Consider the following 23416-nt stretch of genomic DNA (forward strand, 5'->3'; position numbering starts at 1 on the left):
TATGAAAATGCACTCCTAGCCAGTCTCATTCAGCATTTGAACTTAAGTTTTATCCTAATGTGATTTGCCATATTTGGTTATTACAGGGGCTAGGTACCGTGGAATTGTTGATAAAGTAATGCAGCTCCCTCCCTCCCTCCCTCCCTCCCTCCCTCTCTATCTCTCTCTCTATCTATCTCTCTCTCTCTCTCCCACCCTTTTCTGGCTAAAGTTAGAGCCTTACTTGACTTGAATCTAATAGTATTTGACTGAAAAGGAAATCAGAAGTCAGACAAGAATTTTTCAGCCCTAGAAAAGATAAAAGTGAGTTACTGCTTTAATTGGCTGTTGAATTAGCTCATATGAATAATAGCTCACAGTCTTTTCAAGTTCTGTGGTTTAATAAGACTCCCTTTTACTTCTTTGTCTGAAGATTTACTGGAGAAGATTCATTCCTTCTGGACACAGTGATTACATTCAAACTCCACGTGAAAAAAAGAAAATGCTATGCAAAGCAAAAAGCATATGTAGTATAGGCTACTGGTAGCAGTAGTCTTTAACCACCTTCTTGAAGTAGCAAACACGAAGGTCTGTTTTAATTATGTTACAGGGCCATAACCAAAGGGGCTCTTCATTACATAGGACTGCACCACAGGGGTCTTGCAGAGCTGCACATAAAAATAAAAACAAGAAAATTCAAAATGGGACTGAACAGATATATGCTAGCCAGCAGAACCATCACCTATATGACAGAGCTGGAACTCAAGCAGTACATGGACTTTTGCAAGTTCAGAGCTGAACCAGCAAACATCCGAAGAAATGTTATGTTGTCCAAAAAGTGGATTCCTAGTGAGCCCTTTGCCTGCAGTACCCACAGGCAGATACTGCCAAAATACACTCTGAGTATGTCACCAACTGAAATGAAAGATTAACACAAAATGAAAGATTAATACAAAATGAAACATTTCTTTATTCCCTTTGAACAACTTTTGTTGTGACTTAGTAAGCCAGTAGCTTGCTACCTGCATTATCTCTTCCTATAAGGTCCTTTTCCTTGCAAGCAGTATCATTAAAGGTATTTATCTAGCCTCCAGCCATCTACAAGCTGTTAATGCTTTGCCTTCCATAGCATCAACTGAAGCACTGCCTAAGTAATATTTACCCTTAGAGTACCCAACTATACTACTTGGAGGCAGTGACTATGTAAAAGGCATACCGGGGAGCAAATTCCCGCAAGAGAAAAGAACCTTAAAAAAATCCATTACGTTCTACTCTCAGCACAAAGCACCCTCATGGACCCTACCCATTTCAAATAGGAGTATAGCCATTAAAGCACTTGTCATAAACCTGAAACTCCCTACTATACAAAACAAACAACCCCTCCCAAGGGACAGGAAAAGACACATGGGGCATCAGTATATTATTTAATCTCCCTCCTGGCAATCTCTCCTGTAGAAGGGTGATGATAATCTCTTGTGCCTATGTGTTTTGACACAATTTTTAATCACTATTTTTTCACAGGACCACTGCTTCGTTCACCAAACAGCTAATCAATATTTTGCTTTTACCTCATAACTCATTGTGTGGCCCATGCTTTGTTTACTGCCCATTATTCAATTGTGTTATGATGGAAGAATTATTAATTTCCTCCAGAGCTTCTCAATGGTGCTCATCACTTCAACATCTGAGTGCTGCAGAAATGCAAATTAATTTAGCTTCACAAAAATACATGGTGGCAAAGAAAAGGAAGCATTGCTGTCTAAAATAAAGGGAGTAGAGGCAGAGAAAAACTAAGCACAGAGGTATTCACTAATTTTACATGTCCTATCTGATGCATCAAAGATGCAATTTTAAAGTATTTAGCAATATTTCAAACACAGAAGTTGCAGCATCAGTCACAGGTGTGAGTGTTGAGCAAATTGGATTTGGGACTCTAACTATGATCATTAAAATTAGATAATTAGAAGCTATTAGACTATGGGAGGTTCCATATACAGAGATTGAAAAACAAACAAATAAATAAATAAAACACCAAACTGTTTTAAGTGGCTATATTAGCAATAGGCAGGAAAAGTCCTGTGCAACAGTGCACAGTTCAGTCACATGGCCTTCCTTTACCCTTCTTCATTCATTATCTACTTTTCAGCTCAAGCAATAAATGAGTCAGGAGTCATGCAGGCATCACCTGCCTTTCTTGCACAGCCCTACTGTGTCCCCTGAGCAGGTCCATCCTGCACAACACTTGAGCCAGAAATCCTGCATAAAAACAATATGTGATCACACATGTATCATAAGGGGACTGAATTAAGGTTGCCAAGCAACCACCTCCCCACATTATGCCACAAATCCTTGTCCTTCATCTTTTCAGCAAACAAATGCCAAGCCCTGTCTCACAGCCGTACTCTTTCCCTAGTCTGCTTCTGAGACCCTAATTAGCCATGGTCCCAAAGGCTTCCTCATTTCAGTTTCTTTGTCCAGCCAGTACCAGTCTTTTCTCATTACTCCAGTTGTTATTTTGCCTTTGTGTTCTTCATAGTTAACATTTAGTCCATCCTGTTTCCTATATCCCCGACCAGCTCTCAGTCCCAGGAGATGAGACAGATGCTGTTAAAAAAATAAAGAATCCTCAGTAAGGATAGAAACTTCAGAAATACTAGCTGTTAAGATTCTAGCATACATATCCAAAAACTGTATAAAGTACTTTTTTTGTTTATAAAACATTAAAATGTCACCAAGATTAAGAGGATTTTTGCAGTGAAAAGACAGTGAACCTCTCTACTACCAAAACAATAGCCTGACAGATTTCAGTTATATATTGCAGAATAGGGCATGCTAGACTGTTTAAAAAAAAAAAATCACCAGAATGAGCAGAACATTATCATATTGCTTAAAGTTTATACTCAAGAACAGCTAAGATGTCTCAGCTCATTTTTTTCAAACAAAAAAAATATTCAATGGACTTGCAATGCTGAAAATGTCAAATGAAGAAAATGAAGTCTAGCAAAGCTGTGAGCAAAAACAGTTGTTACTTGAAATTTCCTGTAAACTTTTTATGGGCTAAGAGCAAGACTATAAATAGAAAAGTTCTCCTACGCTTCATTCTCAAAGTTGTTTTCTGCTACTGTTTCTCTCCAAGTGTGGATTTCACACAAATGCAAATAATGTCTTCAGACTCTATTTTATCTATCTTCAACTTATTTCTTGCTTTACTGTCATTTGTTGTCTGTACTGCAATTAATCACTAAGTAAAAATTAATTTTAGTTGCAAAAACAATAGATGATGAGCTGATATCAGGAGCAGAATCCTTGCTTGAGAGCCAGCGATAACATAACAGTTCTCCTCCTAAAATGCACAAATCTATAGATATGTCTAACTAGATAGAGAAAAATGGTCTGTAATGTATTTGGAGCATCAAATGGTCTTCTCCAAGGGGTGTGAAACAAAAAGCATGATGAAATAGCTGGTAACCAAATTTTAGTCACCAAAAAGTAAAATAAATAAATGTGAGTTAAAATAAAGTCACCAAAAAGAATATCCCAAGAATAGCAAAAATAGCAAAAGAAAGTTAAAATAATTGTGTATGTGTCACCACAAACATCAGAGTAGACAGAACAAAGAGAATCTGGCCTTTGCAGCATAATTTATAGCCTATTGCTTTTTGCATGTAGCATTTTGCTGTCCAGAAAGACTACGATCAAGAAACAAAATCAGAAATGTGACAGTGTGCACCTCATTTCAAATGAAAGGGCCTTCTTGGAGGACACTTACAAACAAGGGTTTCTAGTCTTGGAATGATTTGTTATTCAGATCTGCTCAACATTGTCACTTTTGTTCCAGTAAAATTTCATTGTGAACCACTGAGGTACCATGGATGGCATTGTCACCCAATCATCTAATCTAACTCCTGCATCATCTGCTTGTCCACTGGGTTACATGAAACTCCTCCCATTTTAAAAGGAGAATTGGATCCTTACTTTAAAGAGTAAAGAATCCTCTGATTCTAGGATTGGAAGCATACTTAGCATCCTAGATCTAGAGATGAACATAATAGCTCTTAGTAGGACATATTATGCTTTAAATTGGATTTATTTTCTTAAAATAAGCAGAAGAAGATTGCTCTTTGTATAGTAAAGAGCTAGCCTGTGGAACTGACTGCCACAGGATATTGTGGAAAATAAAAGGCATATGGGTTCAGGCACACTGCATAAGCACTTAGAAAAAAAGAAATATCTTTAAAGGGTTGCTGAATAGGAAGATTGTGTCAGGCTCAAGAATACACTGAGAAAGGTCAATGGCTGAAATGACCTCTGGGAAAGAACTGCACGTGCTTGTCCAACTCTTGGCCTTCCCATAGCATTCACTTACAATTAGGAAAAATATGGAGAGGCTGGACTACTAGACTGTTCCTAACTGTGTAGAAACCATAGGAAACCACACTTGTAGAAACCAAATTGCATACACTTAAAAGCTGGGAGAATAACAGGAGTACTATCATAGAATCATGGAATCATAAAATGGTTTGTGTTGGAAGGCACCTTAAAGATCATTAGATCATTTAGTTCCAACACCCCAGCCATGGGCAGGGACACCTCCCACTGCACCAGGTTGCCCAAAGCCCCATCCAACCTGGTCTTGGACACTTCCAGGGATGGGGCGTTTGTCTTCAGAAGTGCTTCATCACTCTGATCATCCTCATGACCCTCCTCTGGACTCACTCTAATAGGTCCATGTCCTTTCTGTGCTGGGAGCCCCAGAGCTGAATGCAGCACTGCAGGTGGGGTCTCAAAAGTGCAGAGCAGACAGAGCAGAATCACCTCCCTTGACCTGCTGGCCATGCTGCTTTTGACATAGCCCAGGATACGTTTGGCTTTCTGGGCTTTAAGCACACATATATCATATATGTTTCATATATGTTTGCTCTCTGTTATTCCTCCTAACCCTGTGTTTATGGCTGCTCTTCCTAAAAAGTTTCCATTTTAGGAACAGCTCTTCCTTGAAAAAATAAATAAAGAAATAAATAAAGAAATAAAATTACCTGTAAACAGGAAACTACAGAAGAAAGAATTTAGTGAAGAGAAATGCAGAAGAATATGGAATTGGAAACATGAAGGCAGGCAAAAGTCCAAGGATTACAAATGTAAAAATAAGATGTCAGAGGGAGGCATCAAGCTAACAGCACTTCTGTGAGCACTCTGAAAATACACAGGTACTTGGGGAGGCTGCCCAGTGGTGGCCTACCTGGAGATGGGTCAGGATGAGAAGACTGAAATACCCCCACAGACATGGGATTTCCCTTCTGGTTATCTCCTTCAGGAGCTTTTGTTGACCAATTTGGCCAAGGCAAGAATGTCATTGACAAGAAGATCCTGTTATCCTGTGGGGACTTAGAAGGGGAGGATATACAACTTAAAGGCCTCTGGCATATGACCACTTGGTCTGATCCAACACAACAGCTCCCATGTTCTTGTGAACATGGTATCCTCATTCAGAATCACACAACTGGTTTCTACCTCAACCTCCACCATCTTCCCCCACAAGGTCTAGGGTGTTTTATGTATTTGCAGCACAGGACAGAGTCTAGGTGCAACCGAGTCACTCCCATCACACAGCCTTGTGCAGCTCTAGCTCACACCTCATGGACAAGGGCATCAAGGGAGACCTGATTATGTACAATCCCCATGTTAGCTTTAAGCCATTGCTTAGAGATTTCTAAGAAAGAAAAAAATCCACAAATACCGTAATACCATTATTCAGCTTTCCCACTGTGATTCTGAATGCTGCTGAAAGGAACACCATGTGCAGTCGTACAAGTATAAAAGCCTGCATGAAACCAGACTAACACTAAGGTATTCCAATGCATGGAATGAGCAGCAACTGAAATCACTAATGGCGACATTGTTTGCAGCTGGCTTATCGAGCCACTATCAAGCTATAACAAGATGATTTTTAGATGGGCTACGCCCAGCAAAAAAGCACAATTTCGGAAGTGGAGAAATGCTAGTAGAAATGTAACAGCATGTTGCCATTCATATGTTGCATAGGAAAATGAAAGGATAAGAAGAGCATAATTCAGAAAGGAAATGGTGACCATGGTTCATATGTGACATAGTTACACGTATGTATCAGTGCTTGCTCTTTCTCCCAGTGGACCCATCAGTACACAGATAATCTTTTTTTGTCTGCTTGATATGGTTTTTATAACATTCTGTAGGAATTAAAAAAAAAAAAAAGCCAAAGCGTTACAAAAATTACAAAATCACAGGTTTGTAGTCTCTCTCTATTTTCACATTAAAATATGTAGGGTTTAGTTGCTTACTGATATACACACTATGCTAATTTCTTCTAATCTATACTTAACCTGCTGTGAGGAATAAGTCTGGACAAAAGATTTTTTCACCCATGCTAGAAAAATATTCTCGCAAATGTTCTCATAAGAAAATCTTTATTGTCCCCATGCTTTCAAGGGCAGAGAGGACTGTGTCAAGGTTCTGTTTTATGAGAACAGAATGAAAATAAAATATCAAATAGTCCTCACCAAAGGACCACCATCCGTCTTGTTATGGATGTAGGGAGAATCTGGTGGAAAAACAGCATATGCGTACATAATTAAAAACTGTGTCATAATATTTATGCATAGGGGAGTAATTAAGGTTGCACAGGCACCATTCTTTTCGGACTTTTGAGAACTGCATTGTACAATCTCACTAGTGTCTGTCACCATAGGTTTGGGTGAGGTGTGAAAGCAATAGAGATGAAAAGAAGCTAATCGTGAACTAATTACTAATTAATTTACTAAAATTGCATAGATACAAAGAGAAATTACTTGGGAAGGCCTATAGAAGAAGTAGGAGCGACCAAAGCAAAAAATCAGCTGCTATAAGTAAGGTCCATTACATTTCCTAATAACAAAGGCTAAGTGTAAACAAGCCTCCGCAAAGTCAATAAGAGCTTAATTTCTCAAGTTATTTAAGTAAGATAAACAAGGCTGCACAGCCTCCCGGCCTATGCAGTAGCGAGGCACAAAGCACAGGCAGACAGCAAGAGATTCATGACCTACTCCCACCTCTGCTGTTTGTAGGTGCCAGTGCAAACAGTGTTTTCAATGCCAATGTAGTTCATTTACCTAGCAACAATAGCCTTCAAAGTGCTGCATAAACATTTCTCTTTCCAGCATCGCCTCCCTCTCTCCCTTGTCTCCTGAAGGGTGAAAATTAAGATTCTTTCTAGCAAATGAAGAAAAGAACAAATGAAAAAGAAAAAAAGGGAGGGGAAAAAAAAAAAAACTTTTCAATAATCTGGCCAACACCACTGAAGAAGACCCAGACATATCCCACTGCCATTTAGGAGCAGTTAAGGATTGCTGGTGCATCCTTACAGCCTGTACATCTGCAGACCCAGAGGCAGGGCTGGGCTACGAGTGCTTTTTAACGTCAACTGAAAGAAGGCCCAGGCTGTGAAAGAGCACAAGTCTTAGCAATGCTAGGACATGCTGGAGCTTAATTCTGTTCTCCTTTCCCATGAAACACAGCATTAACAGGTGACATGATGTATGGCCCATCTAATATCCATGCTCCCCTATACGCCACGGCTTTGACACGACAGTGATTGCCCGGCGATTTCTTGCACCACTTTCCGAGGGGGAGCGGCGAGCTGGTGGCAGGGGGGTGGTGGGACCGGATGATCTCGGAGGTCTTTTCCAACCTTTATGATTCAGGGATTGCCCCCCTCCCGGCCTCACAACCGAGGCGGGGGGCTCGGGGAAGGCTGCTGCCCTGCGGCGGGGCCGGGAGCCCTCCCGCTGCGCCTGCCGCGCCCCGCAGCTGCTTTCCCTGAAAAAAAAAAAAAAAAAAAAAAAAAAAAAAAAAAAGAAAAAAACGAAACGGGGAAGGCAGATGCCAGGGCGGCTTCGCTGCCTGCTGGGCGTGCCGGGTGCGGCGGCGGGGGATGGGGAGCCGAGCCGAGCTGCGTGATGGCAGCACCGCCCCGCTGCATCCCCATCCCCATCCCTATCCCCCTCCCCCCGCACCCCTCCCCGGGCCGAGCCGAGCCGGGCCCGGGCCCCGGTGCCGGGAAGGAGCTGGGCAGAGGCTGCGGGAGCCGGGCGGGGCCGGCAGGGCGCCCCCACACCCGCCCCGCCATGCGGCTGCCGCGCTGCGCTGGCGCAGGGCCGGCGGGGGGAGGAGATGGGGGAGGGGGGGGGTGGGGGGAGGAAGGCGCTGCCCTGCTGGGCTGCACCCCTGCCTGCCTCCGCCCGGCTGCCACATCACTGCAAATCCCTGCTCCGTCCCTCCTTGCTCCATCACTGCCCCAGCCCTGCTCCATCCCTTTCTACCCCATCCCTGCCCACCCCTTCTCCAGCCCTCCCCATCCCTGCTCCATCCCTCCCTGCCCCAGCTCTGCCCCAGCCCTACTCCATTCCTGCCCACCCCATCTCAATCTACCCCTGCTCCATCCCTCATTGCCCCATTGCTGCCCCACCCCGGTCCCTCCGTGCCCCATCCCTGCCCCATCCTTACTCCATCCTTCCTTGCTCCATTCCTGCCCCATCCCTGCCCCACCCTTGCCCCCTCCATGCTCCATCCCTGCCCCCTCTGTGCCCCTCCCTGCCCCCTTCCCCCTTTGCCTCCTTCCCTGCTCTCCTCCCCCCGCAGCCCGCCCCCTCCCCTCCTTTCCTTCCCTTCCCTTCCCCTCCTTCAGCACCGCGGGCAGCTCCCGGCCGCGCCTGCCCCGGGCGCTCCCAGCCCGCAGCCGCCCGAGCCGCGGGCGGGGGGGCTCTGGAGACACCCCCAACCCCTCGAGGCGTCTCCCTCCCGGCAGCCGGCCTCTGCTCCCCCCCGGGATAAGCCCCCCTCGCTGCAGGCAGCCCCGCGCAGCCACATCTCCGCCCTGCCGCGCACCCTTCCCACACCCGCAGCCTCCCCACAGAAAGGTTGTCTCGCTCCAAAGAGACAAGCCGTCCCCAGAGGACAGCTGTCCGCGGGGGCAGGGTGTGCCCAGGAAGGCAGATCACCCCCCAGGGCTGTCTCGTCCCCCTCCCGGCACGGCTCAACGAGCCAAAGCTGCCCCAGCGGGGAGCCGTGGCAGCACCTCCTGCGCTGCGCCCCACGCGCGGGTGAATCACAGCAGCGCTCTGGGCGCAGAGTGGGGATGCTTCCTTCCCCCAGCCCGTTTCCAGACCGTGCTGCTCTCGCTTAAAGGAAAAACCTAGTTCCTGCAATTCAGAAACGATCGATAGTGACTCAAAAGAGAAAGCTGGCCTCAGGCTCCAGGCCCTGCTTTACGCAAAGATGCTCTTACTGACCCTGAAGGAAGCTCGAAAAGAATAAACCTGTGTTACCTGTCCTGGGGAAGCACACGGAGAGGAAGAGCATCGCAGCTCGTGGTGGCACAGTGCACGGGCTGAGCAGCTGCAGATGGCACTGCTGGAGGAAGGAGAACGGTGCCAGTGCCCTGCCTGCTCCGGCAGGACACAGCTCCTCCCTGAGACCTCTCCCTGCTCACCACCTTTCTCACCCACCCCACAAAACAACCCCACAGGTAGCATCCTCCAAACTCTGAGCTGAAAATTCACCCGATGGCTGCCTCTCTGCCAGCAGCCTGGGAGTCTGTTATCACTGCACGCCTTTGAAAGTAAGGATGGTTTTCCTCTGGGAGAGGTGAATGAGCTCCAGTTGGGCAGTGTAGGACGAGATGGCCATGCAAGCATGGTGCATCGTCCTCGGGGCAGCACAGCCCCAGGCAGCGAGTCCTCTAGGCCAGCAACTGCTTCCAGCCCATGAGGTGTGCACATACATCCCTGCACTGCCATGTTTCTAGCAAGCATTTCAGATCACCACCCACATGTCTTAGCCATCAGTCATGTCACTGGCTTTCCTCTTGCCAGGGGTAGAGAATGCTTAAAATGAATGAAAAAGAATCCTTAAAATGGGTCCATCCCCTTTCGTGTAATAATCCTGTTAGGTCACATTCTGTGCTCTTCATCAAGTAAATCAGGCTCACAACTTCCCAACATACATCAGGGAAGTGGTTACTGGCACTGCTTTTCACATTTATCCTGCTTTGGGCTTCCCAGAGCCCTTCATGAGTGTGAGCAGGTCCAGCTGTCATTCCCCAGGTTTTGGCACGATGCGAGTTGTCCAGGGTTAGGTCTGGGCACTCTAGAATAAATATGCGGCATAAAACAATTGTATATGGTATCTGCATGCAATCGTAGGAAATGAGACGCAGAGGAAAAAGTAATCTGAGCAGCTGGTTTATGGATATGGTTTATTGAAATGGTTTATTGAAACCCTTTCCATTGGTGGTCTTTTTTTTTTCTTTTTTTTTCCTTTGGTCATATCTTTGGAATAAAACGTGTTAAAATGAATTTCTGCATGTTTCACAGGTAGCAACAGCAGCGCCTTCAACACCAATAGGCTTTTTTCATGTAAGACATAAAACGTTTGACATGGAATGTACTATTAAAGCCAGACCGAGGGGGGAGAGGCGTTCAAGGACTGATTTCCATTTCAAACTGCATTCTGGCACTTTGTACTCCAGCACCATTGGTGGATCAATATTTAATGCCCGGAGATTCTGGCTCTGCAGGAGTCATGTCAGGGGACCTCTAGAGCCAATCTGCTTGGGTAGAGGAGTGATAATTATTCATGGGCTCCTGCCTCTTGCTCCTTCTCTTGCACAGCCCCACTCTGCTGACTCAGTGCCTTATTCAGTCTTCTCTCCCTCTCTCCACTGCTGTAGCTGGACCCCTTTGCCTTCACCACCTCTGAGAGCCTGCACATCCCACCATGGCTAAAACAGCAATGGGTAAGAAACCGCATCTCTTTTCCTTCAGCCAGTACAACAGCCACTGCTCCTGGGAGCACTGCCTGCACCGGCAGCTCTTCTCAGTGGCCCTAAAGTTTAGAAAAATCAAGACGACGCTGAACATATTTTTATTTCTTTGATGGGAAAAAAAAAAAAAAAAGGGGGGGGGGGGGGTGAGAGGGGAGGGGACCCCGGGTCCCTTTTAACATCCTGAGATCGGATGAAATATTTACTGATGGGCGAGGTCGGCAGCGTGAGCGCAGCCTCATTTTTGGAACGGCTTTTCTTATTTTAAACATTAGTCTATCTCAAGGCACCAAAGATACAGAGGCAGATATATTTATTTAAAAAAAAAAAAAAAGGAAAAAAAAAAAAAGAGAAAAACGAGCCGGAAAGTTATCCCCGCCGTAAATACGCCTCCCACCGCCCCGCAGCCCCCCGCCGGGAGGGGCAGCGCTTCCCCCTTTTCGTTCCCAAACGAGCCTCGGACGGCGTGGGGGGGGAGGCAGTGGGGGAAATCTGGGGAAGGGGGGTCCCAGGGGAGAGGCACCCCGAGGGGGGACCGATGGGGGGGGGGCTGCGGGCGGGGGGCCGGGGGCTGCGGCGGGCACCTGCTGCGGAGCGCACTGCGGGCCGGCCGCGCCCAGCCCGGCGCCGGGGGCTGCGGGGGGGCGAGGAGGAGATGGAGCCGCCGCCTGCCCGCACCTGCAGTCTGCCGGGGGGGGGGGGGGGGGGGGATGGAGGGAAAAAATGGGGGGAGGGAAGTAGGTCACTGCATCGTCGCTAGCTGGTGTTTTCTAGCGGCTCCCACCCTGCTTTGGTTCTCTCTCCCAAGGGGCAGCTTGCGGGGCTGGGGCGATGTCGCGTGTAGGAGCCGGCAGCCCCCCCGCACGGCTCGATGCCCCCCCCCCCGAGCCGCGCCCTGCCGCCGCACCGCATCCCGCATCCTGCATCCCGCACCCCGCATCCCGGGAGCGGCCCCGGCCCCGGGAGGGCTCCAGCCCCCAGCCCCGCTGTGGCCGCCGGGCGTTGGTCCTGGCGGGGGGGGGGGGGGGGGGGGGAGGGGGGAAACGGGGGGGCCCGGCGCCAGCCCGGCTGCTGCTGCTGCCCCTTTGTTTGCGGGAGGCTGCTGAGATGGGTGGAGGAGCAGAAAATCGCAGGGGAGGGCGTGGGAGAGAGAGACGCAGAACAACCGTGGGGTCAAAAGCATCCAAACCCTGCTACTTCATGATTTTTTTTCCTTTTTTCTTTCTTTTTTTTTTCCTTCTTTTCTTTCTTTCTTTTTTTCTTCTTTTTTATTTCTTTTTTTTTTCTTTTTTCCCTTTTCCTTTCTTTTTTTTTTCTGTGTGGGGGGGTGGGTGGGTGTGGAATGAGGCAAACCCTACGCTTGTCGCGTTCAAATACAAGTTTCCACAATCATTCACCATTAAAGCCGTGCACACACGAAACACACAAAATGATGATGGAGTGCCCCACCGTGATTATGTTCCTTTCCCAAGAAACGATTCCCATTCCGTGCAGATGCTGTTACCACTCTTAACCGTGTTGCACGAAGTTGCACCGAATCCTCCTGGCGCTGGCTATAAGTGATGCATTGCACATTTATTTATCTGAATGCTGATCTTCCGCTCCCGAGGAATAATCGGTGGGGATTGAAAGCCTTTTACCCTGGCTGTGGCACCCCTGGGAAGGAGGCATGAGACAGCTGGATATGCAAATAGAGGAGAGGAGACAGGGCTGTGGGAGTCTGGCCAGCCCTGCAGTGCCGAGCACGCCGTCCCCTCCCCACTGCAGCAATCTGGTAATCGGTATTGATAATTTGTAGTCAGCTGGAGACTTATCGCTGCAGAAGGCCCTGCAAGGAATCCTGTCAGTGGGAAGGAAAGGGCTCTTCAGCCTTTGATTAATGATCTCGCAGCACACAAATATAAAGGTTTCTGCAGCAAGAGACATGGCGGAAATCATTAGATTTGCCCAGAGACTGGTTGGCTGTATGGCTCCCGTTTGCCTATTAATACCTGGTTAACCCGCTGCATAGGAAAGCAGTAAGAAGCAATATAACCACCTAGCTCAGATCTCTAAAAATGCTAATTGCAACAGCTTTCAATTAAAAAGGAAAAAACATCATTAAAAGCATCTTTTCTTTTTTAAACTCTCAAAGGTAAAGGCTTCCCTTTGCCATTTCTTTAACTTTATTCCTCCTTTCTGTATTTATTTTAGGGAGATTGTGGATCTAGGCAGCATATTAGAATAAGCTATTTCATCTCTATTTTGAGAATTTCTTCAGCAGAACAATTTTTATTGTCATGTAGAAGAACAGACTTGTTCTCAGTCATACACATTTCCAGCTACTGCTAAATAAGCTACATTTGCTTGGTACCTAAGCTTTACCCAATAGACGACTGAGAGAACTACACAGTGCCTGAATTTTTTTCCCTTTTGAGCACTGTAGTTTGCAAAGTGGCAATAAAGGCTAGGTCCTGCTGCCATCGGAGCCAACAGAACATTTCTAATTGGCTTAAGCTGGCCCACCATTATGTTTCTGGCCCCTCTCCAGCAAGGCACTTAAGCAGGTGTCTGAGTTTGAGCATGTGAACAGTCCCACTGGCTCTAGGCAGAAGTCTTCGCCTAACTCAGTTTAGGCAGATGCTAAATACCTTGATAAATCTGCTTTTATCTTCTGCCATAGAAAACAATTATATTTTTTTTAGTCTCTATTAAATAAAATCTTTTCAAGGAAAACTCAATTGATTTACATGGGAATTTAAACAGCTACAAGAACTTTCTTGTAAACCCTGACTGCTGATAAAGTTCTTTCTGTTTAATTTGCATAATATATGAATGATGCACATCATGCACAAGCATGCACATTTATGTGTTTTATTTTAAAGTTTCATGTAACATGACTGCAGAAAATCTGAAGGCTTTTAAATTGTACTCATCCCTTGACACCTTCTTCCAAATAAAATCTGGGTTATATGGATGGATTTATTCATACCTCATGCTTCCTACTGCACAAGCTGTGCCTTAGAGAATGTTAAATCAACTGCTTTTTTTTCGGGTGGGGTCACTGCAGACCAAATAGGCCATGTATGTGGTTGAATAAACTCTCCTAGGGTAAGTACATTGAAGTGTGAGGGTGAAGCAGGCAGTTGTGCCAATGGAACTAAAAAAGGTGTCTGAACCCATTATTCGAGAGTTTTCTTGTGGTGTTTAATTTAAAGACTATTTGTTCTGAAAACATGTTCAGACAATTACCATACAAAAGGTCTCAGTCCTGATTATGGTCCTTGTTTATTTTATAACAATTCATTTAACAGAAATACATGAGATTCATGTGAATAATGTGTTAAAGAAGTGTTTTAATTGAGATCTTGAGATTAGGATAACAGAATTTAGGCAGCCCCACCTAGCTTCTCAATAGCACTGATCAAACCGTTGTAAAAGTGCTTCAGAGTATTGTTCTGTTTTATCCTCGGCATTTTAGTTACACACTCATATCTAGATAGTTAGCTTGATGGATGCAATGTTATTGCTCAGTTTGTCTATTAATGGACTGCTACATTATTGTTTTATCTGGTATGTAAACATACATGTGAAGTCATAAACATGTGCATGATTGTTGATTTTAACTGGTTCAATTATTTTAATAACTAGCTTTTTTACTGCACAGAGCTAAGCATTTTGCCCTGATCTGCCACTACACTTAAACAATTGCTTTGTCTTTAACAATTTCACATTAGTAGTCATCTGGACGTCAATGGCAGAGACAAGCTTCAACTTAAACAACATATGGCAAAGTGCCAGGCTGCATTCAGACTCAACATCCTCCTTTCCATACTGTGCAGGTTTTAAGTGAAGGTTTTAATCATTTTTTTCCCCCTTTTATATAGAAAGGAACACAAATCATCACTGAATTATTATTAATTGTCAGAAAATCACATATTTGAATAGAGCAATAGGAAATTAAACTGCAAAGAAATGTAGACAATTCAGAAAAGAGAATTTGCTGTCTCATAATGTTGATTTGACTGAGACACGGCCATTCCAAATTTTGTCAGGGTGTGGAAGAAGAAACATTTCAATTAATCTATTGATCATTCTTTTGACAGTTTTGATCACTATGTTAATGTAAATTTACTAGTGAGTACAAGTCACTAGAGAACTCAAGGTTAATATTTACTTACATTCTTTCCCTGTTTTTAAGAAGTAGATTACTCTTCCTGCTACTGAAAATTCAGACAGTAATAATTTTGAAAACAGTCCATATGGTTAAGAATTTATATTGCCTCATAGCAGTTCTTTACTTACCCTGTGAAATGCAGAGGCAGGAGAGCAGAGCATCGTCTATTCCATCATCTTATGGAAGGCATCCCACAACATGCTGAGGAAATAAAAATAAAATTCAGCAGCTTGAATACTCCCAAAATGTTCTCTCACCTCTACCTCCATCACCTCTTGTCCAAATATAAGCTCCATCTAGTCTAAAGGCTTCCCTATTTAATAATGTATTCTTATAATTCATTCACATTGATTTTGTCAGCTTTTCCCTTAATTAATTAAGCCTGGAATCTTTTTTCATTTCTTTGGTATTTGGAACTATAATAACACGTTTCTCTAGATCACATTTCGCACACATTTTTTTACCATAATTATGCATGTAATCTAACAGCATGGTTACATTTTTCCCAGGTGACATTTATATTCATTTCTTTAGAAAAGAATTTTCCATTTTCAAATTAATACCATTAATTAAAAGACTGATTATAGCAGAGGGACTGGATGATCATATTCAGCAATACATTTAGGTGGCATTTTAGCCTTCAAAGACTGTGCAAAAATGAACTAATTAGTTTTCCTAAAAGCCTCCTGTGAGAAGTAGGCATTATCACGTACTCTGAAGCACAGAAATCAGAGGATTCCCAGGACAGGTAGGTCTGGGCAGTACTTGACCCATGTAGCATTTCCGTGTAGGTCTATTTGAACTGCCTTATTAGTTCATAGACAAAAGCAACAAGAGATATTCAGCGCTCCTGAGAAATAAATCAAGCCCTAGGTGTCTTAAACTAGGCATACTAAAATGGTGCCACTCCAAAAAATTGATGTAGTTGGAAAATTAACTCACTGAAATCTTTGTCAAATATTACACATCACTTTAGTTACCACTTGACCTCAGGGGACTGAAGGTGGCAACTAGTCACCAATTGTTGTGCTTGTAGGCAACATCTCAGCTGGAATTGAAGTCCTCCAACAAGCGTTTTCCTTAAACATGCTCCCCCCAGGCTTTATCTCTATTAAGTACATTTGTCTTTCAACTTGCATTATCAGGCCTCATTTTTTTTCCATCCTCGCACTCTCAGTAGCACACTGCTTTGAGGAGGAGCAAATAGGGCATCATGAAACAGCAGTGATCACTCACCACTGCAGTAACTACCTTCAAAAATCCAATGTTAATTGTCCATACCTTTATAAACAAAAGGTACTGTTGTCATCACTGCAATTGCAGAGAACGTCTTCTTCAGCAATACTATAAAATGGATGGTAGATGAACCAAATTCACAAAACAAGTCTTGCCGCCATGGAGTAATGGAGTTCAGTCACTGGCTTCAGCACAATCAGGGCTGGTCCTGAGCCCATGGGGAAGCAGAAATCTGGTAGACGATTTGGAGGAATGGCTGCTATTCAAGATTTTTCCTAGGGTGCACATAATCCTCAGGTGATGAATTCTGTGGATACTGTGGAGAGTGGATTCCAGTGTGATGCTAGAAGTGGGTCAGTCTGTCTGTGAGAAGCAGCCAGCAGTTCTACCTGGGAGGCCCTTCTCGATTCTGAAAGGTGCTGGGCACCCATATCTACAGTGAAGGCAGTGTCTGTTACTCTAGTGGCTCAGCACTTTTCAAAAACTGGAAGAATATATCTTGGAGATCTCAGCATGCACAGACCTCCATCCTCAACCAATGGAAAAAAAAAAAAAAAAAAGCTTAATGCAGAAGTGCTGGCCCCTAGGGAACAAAATATTCAAGACATCACGTGTCTGAGCAATATCCAACATACAAAGCTTCTCTCTAATTATTTCATTTTCTTCCACTTACTATGTTTTTCCTGTCTGATAATACATAATTTAACAAAAGACATGAATTTAAGATCTTTCAGCAGGATGTACAGTTAAACTGATGCACAGCATCTACATGAAATATTAGGCATTGCTACACATTTATAAACATTATTTTCTGTATGTTTGTAAGTTTGTCTAATCCAAACTGTTCATTAAAAATTATAATTTGTACACTCATTCAAATACACAAAACCCATCATTGTTGTAACAGTTATTATGCGGAGACATTTTGATCCTTCACACATTAGATTCTGAATTACAAACCAGGACAGTTGGGTTTTGTCGTTGTTGTTTTTTTTTTTTCATTTTTTTTTTTTTATTCCCATTTCTGCCTATGAAAGTTTTTTTAGTTTAGGGAAGTGACTGAGGACATTTAGTAAACCTCTAGGGCACCTGCAGTGGGATACAGGTGTGACTACATCTACACAAAAGGTGGGGAGAGGTCAGCACCTCTGGCTGTGGTCAAGGTCTTCCCAGAGTGATTGCAATCATCACCATCACCTAGAGGAAATACAAGGGGGTGAATGTTGAGGCATAAACCTTCCCTCAGGCACTTCCCCTGCAGCTCCTGAAAGCCCTACTTCAGACTTCTCTCCTCCATCACCACAGGAGCAAAAAGGTGGCAATGGGTCCACTCCTCTCCCTTGGCCAAACAGCTGGTGGTTGGTCTCCAAGTGTGGCACTGGGACTTGGTGGCCCTAGTCCTTGTGTGTCCACCCTCCCTGGAGAACGCCGGAGCCACCAAGTTGCAGCCCTTACTGCCATCCCATGGGAGCAGCTTCACACTGGAGAGAGAACAAGAGGGCAAACAGACTGGGGCATGAGCCCCACCTAGTACTTGGGAAGCCCTGGCTTATGGAACAATAGATGAATTGTGCACACTACGGCCAGGGGATAAAAAATAGAAACAGTTGTGGGAGCAGAAAACAAAACATGAGTTTCTTTGGGTGGTAATTAGGACCCTTCAGCTTGAACCCCCTAATTTTTCAATGAGGTTGAACCCATATCTGTCATTTCCCAATCCAATGTGCTCACCGTAGACAGATGTATCAAAGGGCAGCAGTAAGACAGCCAACAATGTGTCTCCTCAGTAGCATTTTAAAAGAAAGCAGTGGTTGCCCCTGCTTTTATGATGAACCCTGTCCTATCCATGTGGGCCACATTTTGAGAAAACAGGCTGAATAGATTTTCTCAAAGGGTAACAGCTACATTTGAAGAACACCCAATTCCCAATATTAGGGGATTAAACATATCAAACCTGAGGCACTCTTGCTTGCATACACAAAAAAATAAATAAATAAAAGTGGCATCTACAATGCACAACCAATTAGAAGAGCACAAATTACAGTATTTATGGGTTTTAGCAACAAAGAGGTCACTTTCTGCAGCTTTGCAAAAAGTTGCAGAATCCACATTTTGGATTTAGAAGCCAGAATTTTTCTTAAAATATCAGTATAGGCATCTAGCTCCTATATTGGATTTATCTCTTACACATTTTATGACTTGCTTTATCTTAATTAACAGGAGAAAAATCTTATATAATTAGTTCAGCATTGTGTTGTGAAGTTATGTTCCACAATGTATAGAGATGTATAACAATGCTCTTATGTTCTAGAATTTGCAAAAATCCATACTGATTGGATCAGGAGATGGAGCAACTTACCTTCTAAAGCTGTATTAGCTTTCTGTGCTGTTCATGTACTTCTTATAATCCTTAGGAAATTATTAGGTAAAGAAAAATGATGTGTATATTTTATACTGATTTGCATAGAAATCTACAAATTGAGTAGTAAGCTTAAGCTAAGGTATGCTTTACCATAAGCTATGCTAAGATACTTTTTAACGTTTAAGTTTTTTTACATTTAAATATATTCCCTAGTCACAGAGTTACTATGGAGCTAAAACTTCCAATCTTAATACTATTTCTGATCCTTTCTAAAGTTATTGAAAACAATAATATTTTTTCCATAGTTTTCTTATATTCACATGTTCAGATTCATCCTCTTGTTTCAGCTATGATGACACGTGATGTGATTTCACCAGCAAGGTTCCCTGAAATGTCTAAAATTTTTAGGGTTATTATTTTTTCATCCCAAAAGATTGTAGAGACCACATCCAGGTCAAAGATTCACAAAAATTTTGACCTATATTTTGTCTACGATAGTGTAGTAAAAATTAAAATTTGTAGTTTACCAGTATTTTTGTACTGCAAGTCCTCCCAGCCGCCTGAGTGGAGCTGCAAGGAACCTTTGCGTGCTCCCAGGAAATCTTTTAAATTAAAACAGAATGCACAAATCAAGCTCTATTATTTTTAAAGACGTATTTTTGAAGTGAAATTCACTTCTGTAATCAGTATTATTAGGCTTTATTAAATATCACATTTAACCTTTCAGATATATTTGCTTTTTTACATCATTCATATGTGAAAAGAAAGAGTAATTGATGTCACTCAGTAGTCATGTTTATAGTTGCTTGAATACACAGCCTTTATTTCCAGGTACTGACATTTATTCAATTTGTTAAGTAGGTGCAATACAAAAGACTATTTCTAAGATAATACCTTTTCTATCCATTTAGATATTTTTGATACTGTCAAGATTGCAGTCAAGTAGCTTTCAATATTATATTTGTAGATAGGAAAGAAGCCCATACTCATGGCTGTTTAAAAAATAAACATGCAGTAGTTATCAGTAAAACACTTATTCTCAATGCAAATAACTTACTGCTGGGAAAACAATGTTCTAACTCTAAACATGATTATTTTTTAAGTAGAATACCTATAACGACCTCTTAAGACAAATAACAGTAAGATATTCATTTTAATCTGTATAGAGGATTCAAGTTCTTCCCTTCTGAAGTGCATCCACTTTTTTTTTTTTCAGTAGAGTATCAAGAGGTGCAACAGTGTAAAGACTTTCACCTTCTAGTGGTGGAAGGCCTGAAAAACAGGATTAAATATGACAGAGATACTTTCCAGTGCTCTGCAAAATTCTCATTATCAGCTGGTGTAGATCACCTATGCTGTTCTGCAGTTCTTGGCTCTTCTGGTATCCCAGTCTCTTCTGCATGAAAAAAGTGACCAGTATTCTCAAGAAGGATAAAAAAAAAAAATACAATAATAAGAATTGAACCACATAATTGAACTGAACCACAGCACAAAACTCAAGCTATTTAGAGAAGCAAACTGGAGCAATCTACAATACAAAAGTTACAAAATTAAATTTAATATATTTCTACTTAGCTATATGGTATATAATTTCCTAGAATAAAGCAAAAATTAAGGAAAAGTATCCTTGAAATGGAATACTGGATCAGACATACCTCAGTCTGTCCCTGAGCTGCTGCTCTAACATTTTGAGTCTTTTAGTGCTATTTATACTTCAGACAAAAGTCTGAGCTAGCCTTCAAGAAGATTTCTATTTCTGATTTCCCACCTCTGAACTTCCTTACGAGCATCTTGCCATCCAAAACACAGTTTTCCATCTGCTCTGTCCCCCCCACCTACTGACTTCCAGTCCCAATCCATCTCCTTGGTGCAGTTTTCCTCATTTTCTTAACCCAATCTATTTATCCACTGCAGAATATCACCTTCATTCTTGGTCATTTTTTAATCATCCCATTCCTTAACCAACTTTACCCCCCCCCCTTTTTTTTATTTATCTGCTGTCTAAAATTTCTTTCACCATCTAGACTCAACTCTCATCCCTACACGCAACCCTTAGTAATCCTCCAATAATCCTCCACACTTCTGAGGGGCCAGAAAGGGAGGAATTGACACCATGGGATAGTTGTTTTCTCTTGTTTTTCCAATTTCCAGAACCCTTCAGCACAGCAAGCAGGAGAAGCAGTGTTTGAAACATTGCTCTCAGCCCATGTGAAATCAGTCACGTCCAGCACGAAGTGTCCTCAGAGAAATTGGCTGAAAAGCTTGGACATGACTCTCCTCGCCATGGGTGAAGCCTGTAATCAGATATTTCAATGACATTCCACAGCCAGGCCTGGGCAGATTTTTCAATGGTGGAGTGATTTCCTGGCACAGAGCTCTACAGCCCGTCAAACAAATGCAATAAGCATTTGTTCAGTTTATTATGTACAATCTCTGTATTTTTCCCTAGTCATCTCCCCAGAAATAGTGAAACAAATTTTGCTAAAATTTTCCCCAAACTCAGCAAGAGGTGACCCTCCAGCCAACAAAAATATTGACCAAATTGTTATAATTTATCAAAGAGATACTCAGTGGAAGGAGGACTCATGCTTTCTAATTCAGTGGAGGAAAAAAAAGTGGCAGTAGATGGGAAATAGCAACTGCTCACTGTGGCGTATGGGCTGTACATCTGAGTGGATAAGATGAGTGAAGGTCAGGAACATCGATTGTGCTAGAATTAGGTCTGATACCAATGTAAATCTACGGTAATAGACCCCTGTTGATTTATGTATGATGAACCCATTTTTTCCCCTTTAAATCTCCAGAAGCAGCAGCTTAGGAAGGAAACATCTCCTTTATTATTTTGAAAAGTCATATAAGAGCCAGCTACACTAATAAAGGAGAATTTGATTATACAGGAAAAGAGACTTTTTAATACAGGAAAAGGAATTTGATTATACAATAAAAGAGAAAAAGCAGGCCATTATAAGTTGACATTTGGATATCTCCAGCTCCTGCTACTTTTAGGATGTACTGAAAAATGTGACAGCCTGTCCAGTTGTGGAAGCTTGATAAGGCTGATAAGGTTACAAAGGACAAGCAGAACGACACAGAAGAGGCTCTGATTTGCCTTTAATGACAGGCTGTTGATGCTGGGATATGCTGGTGCACAGTGTCCTGAAAATCTAGTTATTGGAAGCAAAAAAACTCCCTTACTGTAAATGAGCCAGGCACCCTTCCACCAGTGCCCCACAGAAATCAATAGAGCATCTCAGCAGGGATTCACTCCAGATGTGGTTAATATAGCAGCTGAGAGGTGCCTCTGAATTCATCAGCTCTTCTGTGTAAAGGGAGACCAGTACTGCAGGAAAATAGAGACAGACTGGTAGACAGACTGCTACAGAGAGATAAATAGACTGACAGAACAAATGAGCTCTAGATACCTATATCTTCAGTAATATTTCATAAATGGAAAAAAATCACTAAACTTAAAAACAGTATAAAAATGGGAAGGAGAAAAGAGATACAAAAAACTGTGGTTGATCATGAAAGACTTAATTCAGAGCAGTCATGTTATTAAAACCCATATAACTTATTGTAGCTTATAAATTTATGCATTTATTTTAGTTCTTCAAAAATCAGCGTGTTTCTATTATGTAAATCTGAGCAAAGCTACTTAAAACACAGGTGGCTTCATCTAACCGGTGGTTCTTGTTCTAGTTTTTTATTGTGTTTATTTTAACAAAAATGTCTCACCAACAATTGCTCTCTCTCAGGCAATTTAATCAATTCTGAATAATATGCCAATTTAGTTGTACCATCAGCATGGTTTCAAAGAAGAGGCTGTCATTCCTTTTTTTTTTTTCATTCACTTTACACATCTTCTGATTAAAGTACTCAATAATATTTATAATCTATGCCTAACAGATAAATTTTAGCGATATGCTGCTGAGTGGTATCATTATTTTCTTAATTTAGGCAATCAAATATTTGAATATATGTATAAAGACATGACAGGATACAATAGTAAAAGTGTAAATCAGTTCATTAGTAATAATAACTGCATAGATAGTTTAGTCATGCAGAAAAGTCTGAAAGCCACAGAATAATAGACATTTTACAAGTAGATCAAAAATTTCATCTTAGCCCCTCAGAAAGCATCTACTGGGTAAAACTTAAGCGTACCAAATTCAAAGAGAACTTTTTAATCAACTTGAAAAAAAGCTGGAATTTCATCCACAAATGATCTGATCGCTAGTAAAACATGGTATTTATCAGCTGAAGTTCGGGACTGATGATAACTTCAAACTGTTGTAATTCATTTTACTGGGAGTTAGGATGCATTCCTGACAGTAGAATGTTACAGAACATGGACCATATCTTCTAGAGAGGCTTATAGAGGACCACTTATAAATGGCTACAGCTCAGTGGTTGAACTTTACTGTAGTATATTTGCATAGCATCTTTTTTTTGTTTGTTTTGTTTTGTTTTCTCAGACTAAGAAAGGATGTGACAAACTGGAAAATGCTTGTCATCTAACAGGAGTCAAGGTTGCTGAAGACTTCATCCATCACTTTGCAGGAGTCACTTCATTGTTGACACTGCCCAAATCAATTTTACTAATAAAGGCAAAGCATGTCCAATCAAATAAATCTCTAAGATTTATTGTATGGACTGGATTTCATTTTAAGGTTGGCCTAGATAAATGCTTTTAATTGTGGTGAGTTCTGGTTAAAATAGGCACATTTCTATTTGCATGCTCTATTTCCAATATGATGTAGTGATTTCACTCAATAACAAGTCTTGCAGAGAACTTGTATTCCTTGTGTTGTGTGAGTTAACATTCACTGATGCTCAGACTGCTGTTTTA

The 23416-nt window shown here is 42.5% G+C and overlaps 1 protein-coding gene across 1 annotated transcript in view; it reads left to right on the top strand.

Annotated features, from left to right (window-relative positions):
• Window positions 1-10453: 10453 nt before the first annotated feature.
• Window positions 10454-23416, top strand: part of STMN2 (stathmin 2) — a 39943-nt gene continuing 26980 nt past the window's right edge. Inside the window, exon 1 of the mRNA XM_080579869.1 lies at window positions 10454-10786. Within this exon, the coding sequence (XP_080435995.1) occupies window positions 10768-10786 (19 nt within the window). The 5' untranslated portion in view covers window positions 10454-10767. The remainder of the gene's footprint in view (window positions 10787-23416) is intronic.

The sequence above is a fragment of the Anser brachyrhynchus genome (genome assembly GCF_964034855.1).
Source record: "Anser brachyrhynchus genome assembly, chromosome: 2".
NCBI lineage: Eukaryota > Metazoa > Chordata > Aves > Anseriformes > Anatidae > Anser > Anser brachyrhynchus.